The sequence below is a fragment of the Rousettus aegyptiacus genome, unplaced genomic scaffold (genome assembly GCF_014176215.1).
Source record: "Rousettus aegyptiacus isolate mRouAeg1 unplaced genomic scaffold, mRouAeg1.p scaffold_m13_p_5, whole genome shotgun sequence".
In the NCBI taxonomy this organism is placed as follows: domain Eukaryota; kingdom Metazoa; phylum Chordata; class Mammalia; order Chiroptera; family Pteropodidae; genus Rousettus; species Rousettus aegyptiacus.
In genome coordinates, this window is record NW_023416308.1 from 77,921,418 (window position 1) to 77,935,629 (window position 14,212).

Sequence of the window (14,212 nt, forward strand, 5' to 3'; positions counted from 1 at the left end):
GGCATCACCTAGAACACAGAAAACAATACCTTCTCACTATTCCTTTATGAAAACTATCCTGTGATGTCAGTTCTAATCATTTTTAATATTCTGTCTACTCGATGAGATTCAAAGTTCTAGAGGGAAATCATGGATTATGCTCCCCAATGTCTATGAGACCTACTAACTGGTTTTAAGGTCTGGTAATGAAAACAAGAGCTGCTCTTTCGAAGAAAGCCTATATAGAAGGTGAAGGGGCCCCATAAAAACTGACAAAGAGAATATCCAGAGACCATGTTAGCCTCCAATATCACCACAACCCATCCAGCTGTCTTCTTGTTGATAGGAATCCCAGGTTTGGAACGCCTACATGTCTGGATATCCATTCCCTTCTGCTTCGCCTATACTTTGGCCCTACTAGGCAACTGCACTCTCCTCTTCATCATTCAGGCTGATGCAGCCCTCCATGAGCCCATGTACCTCTTTCTGGCCATGTTGGCAACCATTGATCTGGTTCTCTCTTCTACAACACTTCCCAAAATGCTGGCTATTTTTTGGTTCAGAGATCAGGAGATCAACTTCTATGCCTGTCTGGTCCAGATGTTCTTTCTTCACTCCTTCTCTATCATGGAGTCAGCAGTGCTGCTAGCCATGGCCTTTGACCGCTATGTGGCCATTTGCAAGCCGCTGCACTACACCACGGTCCTTACAAGGCCCCTTATCACCAAGATTGGCATGGCTGTTGTGACTCGGGCTGTGGCATTAATGACTCCACTCCCCTTTCTGCTCAGACGCTTCCACTACTGCCGAGGCCCCGTCATTGCCCACTGCTACTGTGAGCACATGGCTGTGGTCAGGCTGGCCTGTGGGGACACTCGCTTCAACAATATCTATGGCATTGCTGTGGCCATGTTTATCGTGGTGTTGGATCTGCTCTTTGTTGTCCTGTCTTATGTCTTCATCCTTCGGGCGGTTCTACAGCTTGCCTCTCAGGAGGCCCGCTATAAGGCCTTTGGGACATGTGTGTCTCACATAGGTGCCATCTTGTCCACCTACACACCTGTGGTCATCTCCTCAGTCATGCACCGTGTGGCTCGCCGAGCTGCCCCTCATGTCCATATACTTCTTGCTATCTTCTATCTTCTTTTCCCACCCATGGTCAATCCTATCATCTATGGGGTCAAGACCAAGCAGATTCGTGATTATGTGCTCAGTCTATTCAGGAGAAAAGATGTGTAAATGGATACTTTTTTTCCCTTAACTACCAATCCAGTGTTGAGTGGATGCTGGATAAAGGCAGAGAAGAAAGATCTCAGGTAGAAAAGTTGCAGAGTCTCCATGTTTGGCAATTCTCCAGTATGAGAAGGTAAATGAGGTCCCATTATCACAGATCCATCAATCAGATCAAACCCAATGTGTCCCAATAGTTAGATAGTGGGGGTTTGACCTTCCTATTCTCATTGACTTACTACATGATTCAAGAAAATAAAACCTTTCAAAATGCTATTATCATCTAGATGAAAGACAATGGAATTGTGGCTGAGATTGGCACAGGGGGCTGAGCTTTTGATGACTTTTTCATCCAGGTAATGAGTGAGAAATTGCACCACAAATTTTGTGACCCAAAGGCTAATACTATAATTGCCCTTATATCTCTTTTGATAAATGGCCCCCAGTCTCTGCCGCTCTTTACCCCTCTAACCCCTAAGTTATTGGCCTTAGAGTTGGGTAGCTTCTCTTCTGAGGAGACTTATTCAGTCAAATCAGTTCCTTTCTGATCCATATTAATGGCCAATTTATTTATTGAACAATTAGCAAAAGAGCCTGTTGACATCCTTTATAAGAATTTATATTGTGTAACTAATTTCTCACATGTATATGCCTTTTGTCTCTCAAAACAGTAATATTTATTGAATAAATGAATAGAAGAGCTGAATACCATCTTTGTGCTATGAACTAAGGAAATAGCTTTCTCTCTTAAAGTTGAGACTTCTGAAGCTAAAGAAAATAGTTACAATATGTAGTTGTAATAGACTGTATTATTCAGATATTTACTATCCTGTTTCTTTCCCATGGGAGGGGAATTTCTTCACTCCAGAAATGTTCAATTTTTCTATGTGACTTTTTTTTTTTTGGCCAATGGAATTTGAGTGGCACTGAAATGTGTCACAATAATTGGAAACTTTAAATCAGAAATTTTAAAATATGTTTATGTAGCTTGGCTCAGTCTCTTTCGCTTTTCACCTCTGTTACAAAAATGAGCATGTTGTTAATTGAAGCCTTTCCTTCAACCTAGACCCATGATGGAGAAGATACATGGATATGTGAATCTGACTCTCATCCTGGAGCATAGCCATAGCTGACCCACAATGTTCATATGATGTGAGCAAGGATGATTTTGTTGTTTTTGCAGTAAACCACTGAGATTTGGGAGCTATAGCATAGTATAACCAAGAAAAAGCTGATTGTTGGAATTGTGAGCTTTTTCTTTCACTTCAACTCATGACAGATCAAGCCTCTGAGTATTTAAAGAAAAATAAAGAAAATCTGCTTTTTCTTCTTTTAGCATATACTATCACTGAATTTACTGAATTTCACTTATCTTTCTTCTTACTTTGTCTCCTTATGTGAACTCTTGCAATTGAACACTCTTTCGGTTAGTTTTTAAAGATGCTCTCATATCGTTTTTCTCAAAGGCCTATTTATACAATGATGTTATTGTCTTTTTATTATGGGACCCTTTTCTTTCCTTAGTAATAATTAAAAGAAGTTTCTCCAATTCTAAGAACAAGAAAATCCAATAGGCTCTGAAAAAGCATCTCCAGGCCCTCCAGGACAATGTTATTGTGTCACAGCTTGCCTCATTAGGTGCACCTGAAGGGTATGATTTCAAGGGATCTCTGGACAGTTCCCAAGTGTCCCAGTCCTCCAGACATTAAGGTGGGGCAAAGAAGAAAGTGGTATAAACCAAGGGCTTCTGACTCTGTTCCCTGAGCCTTTCCAAACTCTCGTTTGTTTTTCCTCAGTAGAGATGGTGAATTCTGTGTGATAGATCACTGTTAAAAAATGTTCACTCTTTGATGAAATACTGACATTTGCAATATCATGGATGGACTGCAAGATAATCATGCTAAACGAGATAAACCAGGCAGAAAACATTGAAAATCACATGATATCACTTATATGTGGGATATAAACCTAAAAGCAACAAATGAACAGGACAAACAAACAGGGACTCATGGACATGGACAATAGGCTAGTGGTTACCAGAGGGTAGAGGGCGGAAGAGTGGAGGTAGACAGGGTCAAATATGTGGTAACAGAAAAGAAATCTAACTATGAGAGGTGAATACACAGTGTAAATATATATAGTTCTTACTGTTAAAATGTACAGCTGAAACTTATTGGATTTTGTTAACCAATGTCACCATAAAAAAAAAAGTTCATTTTTCCAGAGTATATACACCTACATATTGACTATGGGGTTGGCCATCTGCACAGCTTTGGTCATTAGGGTATTAGCAGATGTGGTGCAAGCGGAGGCTTGAAATTTGCTTGTGTAGTGAGACTTGTCTTCTGGCTCTGCTGTGCCATGAGACTGTGCCCTGGTTAACCTACTGGTGGAGCCAAGCTACCTCATCTTGGATTAGCACATGCCCAGCTGACCTGCAGGTGGATGAGCAATTCAACTGAGATCAGCAAAGTCGTCTCAGCCAATTTTCAGGTGTATGAGATACATTTCATTGTTGCATGCTGTAGATAGTTTGTAGTGTTTTCCATAGTACTTTCTGGGGACGAATTGTTTATCTGTTATTTTTAATTAATAAATTGAATATAGTATAATGGATTACAAAAGTATTTCCAAGCTGCAAGATCTGGTTTGTCCCTATGTTTGGTGTAAGAATGACCTTGACTTTCAGCTGAAAATTCATACCCTCTAAAGAGTGATTTCATCTCACATAGAAGTCAACAGTATATGATTTCAAGTACCATGTAAAACACTATGACCGTTAGCTTTATTTACAAATGCCCAAAGAAATTATTTCTTATGTCTACGCACTGTGCTTAGATGAAACACAACATTCATGAGATAATATCTACATGCTATTTTTAGACTTGAAGTTTTACCATTATATAACAAAGCAAAATAGTACCAAAATTGCATTTGCACAAATCCAAATTTAACTGCAACACTTCAACCATTCTTGCATCCTAGTTCTGGATTTTTGAGAGTCTGAGTAATTGTTAGTTAAGTTGCCCAAACAATGCCTCTGCACGAATCCTTGACTGACTCAGACATTTTAGCTAGGACAGCCCTAGCCCATTGATGGCTTTGAAATGGCCAAATGCCTGAGTTAGAATACATATTAACAAAAGAAGGAAGGCAAGCTTCAGTCTATATTTTAGCAACCACATTAGAAATAATCAAAACTCCTTGCATGTCATTTCATTTGGTGTTGTACTTAGGATGTATCTGTATCACCATTGTGCCTGTTATTTCCTTCTATTGGATTCTTTATTTCAGATATTGTGATTTTCATCCCTGAAAGTTTGATTTGGATACTTTTTATATTTTCTGGTGCCTCTATTTAATATATTCAATCTTTTCTTTATCCTCTTGCACAAATAATATATAATAATTGCTTAATATCTTTATATGCTAATTTTATCTTTACTTTTTTATTGGTTTTGATTTTTTAAATTATGTCTATTTTCCTGGCAATTTTTGATTGAATGCTTGATTTAAAAAAAGTTTTATTTTATTAGTTTCAAGTATATAGTATGTTGGTTAGACATTTACATAGTTTATAAAATGATCCTCTTAATTTCTCTCTCTCTCTTCTGGCTCTATACCTCACCATTACATTAATGTCAACTGCATTCCCTATGCCATGCTCCCTATCCTTGTGACCATCTATCGACTACTAATTTGTACTTCTTTAATCCTTCACATCATTCTCCCAGTCGATATGTTGAATTTTGCTTTAGGGTAGTGGATACTTCTGTATCTTTATATATTCTTGAGCTTTGTCCTAAAATATGATTAAGTTACAAGAATAGTTTAATCCTTTCAGAGTTTGCTTTTAGGCTTTATTAGTTAGGGCAAGAGCGGCTTTTAGTTTAGGCTTGATTTGTTACCACTACCAACTAAAAATATATCTGATAAAAATCTATCTGATGACTCATGAGTTATGAAGCTTTCTAGTCTGGCTTGTGGGAATATAAACTATCCCCAGCCTTGTGTGAGCACTAGAGATTATTTCCTTTAAGCTTCTTGGGTGGTCTTGCCCTAGTTTCAGGTAATTTCCTCCCATGTAAACACTGAATAGTATTCAGATGGAAGACTGCAGATCTCCATTATAGTTTATGTCTCTCTATGTCTCTATCTCCTGGTATTCTTCCCTATGAACTCTAGATATTTGTTTGATATATTTTTTAGGGGGTGCCTCTTGCATGACATTGGAAGTAAGATTTTTCAAAAGTGTATGTAATCACCTAAGTAGATAGTGTAGAAAAATCAAAGATCATGGCCTGATTCTGGAATTTGTACCTCCATGGAATAAAACAAAATTATTAGTCAATGGGATTACTTTGCAAACTACATAAATGTCTAACTACTATGCTGTATACTTGAAACTAGTATAAAATATTGAATGTCAACTGTAATTAAAAAATCAAAAGGGGGAAAAAGGTAAAGGGGAATAGAGGTTAAAACTTCTAGGTATAAAACAAGTCACGGGGATGTGGAGTACAAAATCAGGCATATAGTCAATAATATTGTGATAGCATTGCACAGTGTCAGACTTATCGTGGTGATCACTTCTTTTGGTATATAAATGTTGAATAACTATGGTGTATACCTGAAACTAATAGAATATTGTATATTAGCTATATTTTAATAAAACTCTTTTTTAATAAAGAACACCAAGCAGAAGTGGTCAGCAGAACCTGAGGAAATGTGGAGTTGGATGAAGGGCTGAAGAAGTCATGCAATGATGGATAGACTGTCTATAATTTGAATTCAAATTATTGAAGATATCAAAGTTGTACATCTATCATCTCATAGATTCCAGAGTACTCAATTATCTAAAAAGACTGGTCTGCAAAATAAGAGTACAAAATGGTCCACTTGGGTAGAGGAAGAATCTTAGAATTTCCATTTGTTGCCATTTTTCTTGACTTTTGTATATTTATATCATTGTATGTTTTATAATATAAAGTATCAATAGTATGTGATAAGTATATAATTGTTGCTTAAGTATATAAAGTATAAAAAGATATGTATATAAAGATAACTGTATAAAGATATGTTTATATCTTTGTCTATTACACAGAAATACAATAATCAATGTGTGTATACATATATATGTACCATATATGTGTGTGTATATATATGTTATATGTACATACATACACACATGAATGATCAAACTTATAGTCAACTGACTTGGATTTCCTAGGTCTACTCCAGCCACTCTTACCTCCTTCCTGGGAAAGGATTTTCTGGTTTCTGCTCTAATCCCAGGGTTAAGTCTCCCCTTCTTCTCAGGGATGGCATTTGGAATATGTTTCAAGTGGTCGTGACACCAAATAGTGTTCAATCCTAAATATTTCTACAGCTACTCTTCGAAGAGGAGTTCCTTGCTTACCTGTTCTTGGGAAGCTTAGTGAATTAAGGAGAGAGATCATCCTGAGTAGAACTAGATTGAACAATGGTCTTTGCTGCTACCCTTAAGCACAGCATCACCTGAGAAAACTATGACTAAAGCCCCGGAGTCTGAGAGAAGCTCTTCCCTAGTGTGATTCCAGTTTGGGAGATGTCTAGTTTCATTTTTGGTAGGTGAGTTTCTGTAGTGCTAAGACTTGCCTATGAGAATGTGGTTTGTCCTGGCTTTGTGTCCCTTCCTTAGTTCTGAAGCTTTTCTTTTGTGATACTGGGGCTGTAAAATCACTTTTTCCCTCCCAAGACAAATGCAACAATTTTAAAGATTAAAAGGGACTATATAAAATTTATGTTAAAGTAGAGCTTGTTCTTATTTAAAAGAGATAATGGTGGATATAAAAGTATTTTCACAACATTGAATACATTTAAAATTTTAATGTAGCCATTTTGTTTTAAAATGCAAATATTTAATATAATCCAGGAATTATATATTTGGAATTACTTAACCTGATGATAATTCTAGCTGTAAACTTGATTTGGTAAAATTGCATCTCTTTCATGCATTTAAGGAGTTCACTTACAAAAAGATGGAGAATTTCTTCAGATATTTGATCTTAAACTTCCAGAAAGGGTAGGATTCGGATGGACCCATTTTCAGTCTGGAAATGCAAACCAAATATCCTAACTTTGTTTCTAGAACTTTCAAGTGGTTTTACTTGAGTCCCTCATATGTTTAAACACTAACTCAGAAACTAATATTATATGTATGGCATAGTGTCAGCTTATAGGTAACTTTACCAAAAGTATTGTGGTCCACCAATTTTTATAGAAATTTCAATTTTTTTTTAAAGATGAGACGAAACACAACTATGTGAGGTAACTAATATGTTAATTAGCCTGATTATGGTGATTATTTTATAACACGTCTATCAAAACATCAAATCATATACCTTAAATACATAATTTCCATTCATCAATTATACTTCAGTAAAGATGGGGGGAAAACCCTAAGTTATTACCATGGAAGACTCTATAGAGTTTAGCCCTTCTGACATTTTTCTGTACCCACTTTTGGCTATATCTACGTATGTCTATAATTTTGGATATATTTTTTTAGTTGTCATTAAAAAAAAAGACGAGCATTGCCTTTGTTTTGGGGTCCATGACCTCTTGTCTTTCTAACTCTTCTGGCTATGAAAGAACAGCAACCATGGAAATATTTAACTCTTATTCCTGGAACTATACTCCTTAATTATTTGCCTTGCCCAGGGAACTTGGCAGCTGTTTCTCCTCACTTTTTTCTTTTGCCCAAGGTAAGTGTATTTAAACATAGAGCAGATGTGACTCTAATTTGGCCAGCAACGCTACTTAAATTCATAAAAGTAGAAAACATTTCAGTGCCTGTATAGAGAATGCTTAAGTGACGAATAGAAGCAGTAGCTTCAGTCCACAACATCTGCCACTCAATTACATTTCAATGAGTAAGCAGGCTGTTGTGCTCGCACACATCTGACAAGTAGAGGTGTGTCACATTAGGGATGAGAATGCATAAGTGCAATAGAGGTTCCAGTCTAAAAAGCTGAAAAGCCGCTCTGTAATGGAGCTATCTAAAAATGATTTATTCTCAGGTGATGGGTCAATAATGAAAAATTTCCTCTAGTCCTTCAGTCCTGCAAGGAACCAATACAAAAGGTCCCCAAGTTATCGCATTTTCACTAACTCTGAATCTGAGAGGTGAAAGAAGCCTTTAGAAATAAGCTATTCTAGCCCTATGGATAGATGCAATTATTGTCAAAAGGATTGAGCAAAAAGACAAAATGAGTAGTTAAAGTAAAAAGTAAAAGTCAGGTAGTGTCTCCACTAAAAAGGTACACAGAATAGCACTGAGAATAAATTTTCCTTTCTGTCTTTGACTGGATGAGTGTGGATAGGGAAAGAGACTTGATATATCAATTATAGTTTGATCAGGGAGACAGAACCACTATGAATAATGTGAAATAAGGGATTGTAATAGAGATTGGACCTTAAGCAATTGAAGGAGTTGATGGAGTATATGAAAGACAAAGTATTTTTGTGTCTGGAAGTGGCCTGAAATGGTCTTGTAGTTCAGTGGGGCTAACATTAAGAAAATCTAGATGTGGATAATAAGAATGGGAAGTAAGAATAAACGGCAACTCTTAAGGATGAACTGAAACCTTCAAAGGAAGCCTAGAACTACATTCATCCCTCACTGCCTCCAACCTCTACAATGTAGGTGGATTGGCAGAAGGAACTGCCTTTCACCATGGAGCTGATTACACACCTGGCCCAGGATCTAGAGAAATGAAACAGCTATGGTAGGAGATGAAGAAATCATAGGCTCAGCTGTACTCCATGTAAATAAGGTGAGCCCACAGATCAGTGATGATAAAAAAAAGCATGATTAGTGACCAAAAAATCAGAACCTGGCACTCTACCAACCTTTAGAAAATAATAGTTGCTCTTTCACTTCTGCTTTCTACTCTCACAGAAATGTGTCTCCTGTTCAGGTTTGACCAGGAAACACCCAGGGGAAGGAATTCTGGGAAACAGTTCCAGCTTGCCCAAGGTGACACAGTACAATGCCCTCACAACATTTGATGCATCTGAGAAATCTTGGACAATCCAAGCTGAGACTAACATTTGCTCCTGAGTGAAAATACACCCATCTGTTTGTTTACTTATCTCTATTATACATTGTCTATTTAATCTGCCTATAGTTGAGATGCTTGTATCCCTTAAATGATTATGTCTCACTCTCAAACACTTTCATACCAATACAACTTTAAGAAGTCAGAATTGAACCAGAAAATATTCCTTGAAAAGGAATCCTTGCCAAGATTCTCATCCAGCTCATAATTGTGGTTAATGTAATAAACTTATACTTGGCAGATATTTGTTCCATTTGAATCAAGTGAGTTGATTTCCTTCATTGCTGAAGACAAAAGTAAGCAATCAGCCATATTATTCCCTAAAAAGGAAATTTGTATTGTTCAGGCAACATTTCCAGAAGTATAGGTTCCTCAGATTTTAGACTTTTATTTCTAGATCTGCAGAATCATTTCTCAAACTCAATTCTAGAATTCTTAATTTTAGAATCCAGTCAGAGAAGGATATTAGAGCAGTCAGGTCCTCCTACTCTGACCCTCTAGCAAGACACATTATTCTTGGCTTTTAAGTTCAAGAGCTTTGATCCAGAAAGAAAAGAAAGTTTATAAGGGTATCTGATCTGGCAGAACAGATTTATCCTTCTGGCTTCAGAGTAGGTTAGACACAAAGACATTCTGTGCTTGGCACGCAGAAAAACATTTGTTGGGACTGTGCCTTTCACTTCTTAAGCCGAGGCTCTCAAGGCTCATGTGGTGTAGAAGTGGATCCTAAGTACTCCAGTGGCATGAGTGAGAAAGAGGTTGGCTGAGAGAGTAAGAGTGATCACTCTGGCCAGTTAGCATTGGTCCTGCAGCTGGGATGAAAAGATGAACACCAGAAAGGTTCAGGGTGAACAGTCCCTGCCAGGATCATGTGGGATATGATTGTCATCTCAGTGGATCCACAGTACCAGAGAATCTAGTATAAGGAGGTCATTTCTCACAGGCATCATAATTTCAGCACAAGATGTATCTGAAGTCAGATACAAGCCAAGGAACAAGAGAGCAGGAGACAGTCCTCTCCTATGTGATTGCCATGGTGGCAATCTTATAAAAATCCACCTATCCACTACTGCAGTTTTAAACCTAACACAGGGAAGAGGATGATAGAAAACTCCTGGGGGAGTTTTTAAAGTCGTATCAGACTAAATTATAAATTTAAATGGACTTAGAAATTGTTAAAGTGAAAACAAAATTGGACTACTCTCATACCATATACAAAAATAAACCCAAAATGGGTTAAAGATTCAAATGTAAGGTTAGAAACCAGAAAACTCCTAGAAGAAAACATAGGAAGTAAACTATCTGACATCAGTCTAAGTAATATCTTTTGGACATGTCCCCTTGAGCAAGGCAACCAATAACAAAAATAAACACATGGGGCTATATTGAACTGCACAGAGAAGGAAATCTTCAACAAAACAGAAAGGTATCCCACTGAATGGGAGAATATATTTGCAAATGATATATATGATAAGGGGTTGATATCTAAAATACATAACTCACACAACTGAATAACAAAAAAATAAACAATTCAATTGAAAAACAGGCAGAGAACATGAAAAGATATTTCTCCAAAGACAACATATAGATGGCCGACAGACATAAGAAAAGAAGCTCAACATCACTAATCAGGGAAATGTGAATCAAAACCATAATGAGGTACCACCTCACACCAGTCAGAATGGTTATTATCAAAAAGTCAACGAACAACATGTGTTGGTGAGGATGTGGAGGAAAGGGAGCCCTTTGTGCGCTGTTGGTAGGACTGCAAACTGGTGCAGCCGCTGTAAAAAACATGGAGATTCCTCAAGAAAACTAAAAATGGATATATTATATGACTCAGAAATTCCACATCTGGGTATTTATTCAAAGAAAATGAAAACTAACTTGAAAAGATATGTCTACTCCTATGTTTATTGCAACATTTACAATAGCCAAGATATTGAAGCAACCTAGGTGTCTATTGATAAGTGAATGGATAAAGATGTGGTACGTATACATGACAGATTATGCAGTAATAAAAAATAAAATATTTGCCAACAACATGGATGAATTTAAGAGGGTATTATGCTAAGTGAAATAAGTCAGGCAGAGAAAGAAAAATACTGTGTAGTATCACTTATATGTAGAAACTAAGAACAAAACAAAACAAAACCAGACTCATAAATGCAGAGACCAAAGGAATGATTACCAGAAGGAAGGTGGTTGGGGGATGGGTGAAATGATATGGGAAATATAGTCAACAATATTGTGATAAGTTTGCACAGTGACAGATTATTGGAATTAGTGGAGTGATCACATTGTAAGGTATAAAAATGTCAAATCACTAGATTGTATACCTGAAAGATAACCAATATAAGATTGTCTAATTATCAATTGACTAATCTAATTAGTCAATTGTATTGACTAATACACTTAAAAATGTTTACTAAAAAAAGAAATTATTAAAGTGGTTTGAATTTGGTTTGAAGTGCTATTTCATTTTATTTTTATTTTAAACCCCATTGTGGACAGTACAGAAAAAACTTGAAGTAAATGATATTCTTGCACAACTAAGTCTATGCTATACATTTTTTACTTCTTTTAAAAGGAAAAGCTTAGAGGTATTTACCTTTTTACTATCAAAAGACTAATTAGGAGGGTGTCACTAGTTAAAAAACCTCAGATGTACAAGAGTGGGTGCTGAACAGCCATGGAGAACAGAGGAAAGTTGGATCTGTTGATGTAACTTTCTGCAGAGAAAAACAGAATTTTCTAGATCTGAGGCTAGTACATTCCTGAGTGAGGCACAATTGCAGAATATGCTGTTTTTTTTCCCCTCCAGGAACTTATTTCAGTTACTCTTGCTGTCTTATCGCCCTCCCCAGTGCACAATAAAATACTGTTACTAAGAGACAAGTTTTATGTGTAAGGCATTATGGAGGCATTTTAGATTCATCATCTATCACATCCTTATAACAAACTCATGAGGAACTATCATTACTTTCATTTTCAAGAAGAGGAAACAGGCTTAGGTTGTACAACATATCTAAAGTTTTACAGGAATTGGTTCAGATCCATTTATGCCTTTATTGTAATTCCAGAGCCCAAGTTTTTAATACATGTGCCACATGACCCTTGACAAATAACCATAAAAATGCCTCTTCCTCAACTGTTCCCCAATCTTCACTTTTTCATAAAGACTTGAAAACTCAAAAGAGGCTGATGACAATGTCTTTTATTCCACTCTGGGGGTGGGTGATAAAAAGAACAGACATTTAGGTGAAGAAGAATCAAAATGTTGGCTTTGAATGAGAGAGATTCAATTATTGGACCTATGTTGTATCCCCATACAGCATTTACTACTGTATATTCCCTTCCATCCTGTCCTGAGATAACCCTTTCACCATGAGAGAGCCCAGCTATGACTGCAGTTGACAATGGAATTAAATGCTATAAGTTCATACACTAAGTCTGACTGGCCTGGGTATTTTCATGGGTGGTTTTCCCTGGATAAAGCAGGAGCACACATACAGGTGTTATTTTTTTTTCTTTATCCCAAGTCATTCAATGTCTTATAAAGAAGCCAGAGATGTTTGATATTTAGGCTTGCTCTGTGGTAGACCCAGCAGATCATCTAGAGCAGAGGTTCCCAATTCTCAGGCGGCAGACTGGTATGGTCTCTGGCCTATTAGGATCTGGGCCAAACAGCAGGAGGTGAGTAGCAGGTGAACAATCAAAGGTTCATTTGTATCTGGAGACTCTCCCCAGAGCTGGCATCACCACCTCAGCTCCACCTCAGATCAGAAGGCATTAGATTCTCATAGGAGCACTGGTCTCTGATTCCAAAAAGGTTGGGGATTGCTGATCTAGAGAAACACCTTACTGTGGGATTATTGAGGTTATTTGGCTAGAAAGTTCTAAGTACTTAGTACTAATCCTACTAGATGCAATTTAGTACAAATTGAAAGCTCTGGACCTCCATGTACACTTTGCTTACATAGTATAAATGGACTTCATGTATTATGCCAAAGAGCTATCCCATGACAAAGCTTCCTTGCCCTTTCCCTAGCAACAGTGCCACTAATAGATTTGAATGTCATTTTTCTTCATTTTATTCAAAGCCCAGGGTCATAGTCAGGAAATAACTGTAAAATAAGCATCTAGCTCTGAGGTTTCCAGAGTATCTTTTCATCAACTCCTAATAAAAATCAGCAGGTAGATTACATTTGGCACTAAAATTGTGTTCATAGAACATTCCCCTAATTAATGGACTTAGGTTTGGCACTAGACTCAAGGGTCCCTGTTAAGGAGACATGAGAATGAGCACCCATCACCTTGAAACAATGTAGAAAAATAAATATGATCCAGCCAAACTTAGGGTTAGGCATGTGATTATAAACAAATAGAAATTTGAAACTTAATTTTAGGTAGTGAACACACAATGCAATATACATATGATATGTTATTGAATTGTATGCTTGACACATAAATAATTTTATTAACCAATGTCATTCCAATAAATTTAATAAAAAGACCCTTCTACCACCAAAATAGAAATTCGAAACTAGCTAGAGGTTTAAGCTAAGTTTTAGAAAAGTTTGTGATACACTGTTTTTTGTTTTTTTTTTTTTTTGTCGTTGTTGGGGTAATATCAGGCTTGAGTTTTAGCTCTAGCTTAATCATTGGCTTCTAAGATGATTTATTTTAAACTTAAGATAAGTCATCTTAGCTCTCAGTTTTGTAATGGTTTTCAAACTGAGGAGGTTAAATGTGCAATTTAAAGTCTGAAACATTTTCGAACTAAAATGGACATACTATAATTCTGAAACCACAATTGAGAGTGACTGCTTTTTTCCATTTTTCATGCATTAGCACAACATTTCTGTAGATTTACAGCCTAAAATAGTAACTTCATAATG

The 14,212-nt window shown here is 36.7% G+C and overlaps 1 protein-coding gene across 1 annotated transcript; it reads left to right on the forward strand.

Moving 5' to 3' along the window:
* Window positions 1–256: 256 nt before the first annotated feature.
* LOC107517344 (olfactory receptor 52K1) lies at window positions 257–6,864 on the forward strand. Its single transcript, XM_016157925.2, has 2 exons — window positions 257–1,251; window positions 6,841–6,864. The coding sequence occupies exon 1, from the start codon at window positions 274–276 to the stop codon at window positions 1,216–1,218; it is 945 nt and encodes a 314-aa protein (XP_016013411.1). The 5' UTR covers window positions 257–273; the 3' UTR covers window positions 1,219–1,251; window positions 6,841–6,864.
* The last annotated feature ends 7,348 nt before the right edge of the window (window positions 6,865–14,212 follow it).

Bases quoted from the DNA above. Each gene is read 5' to 3' on its own strand.
- LOC107517344 (XM_016157925.2), top strand. From the start codon at position 274: ATGTTAGCCTCCAATATCACCACAACCCATCCAGCTGTCTTCTTGTTG.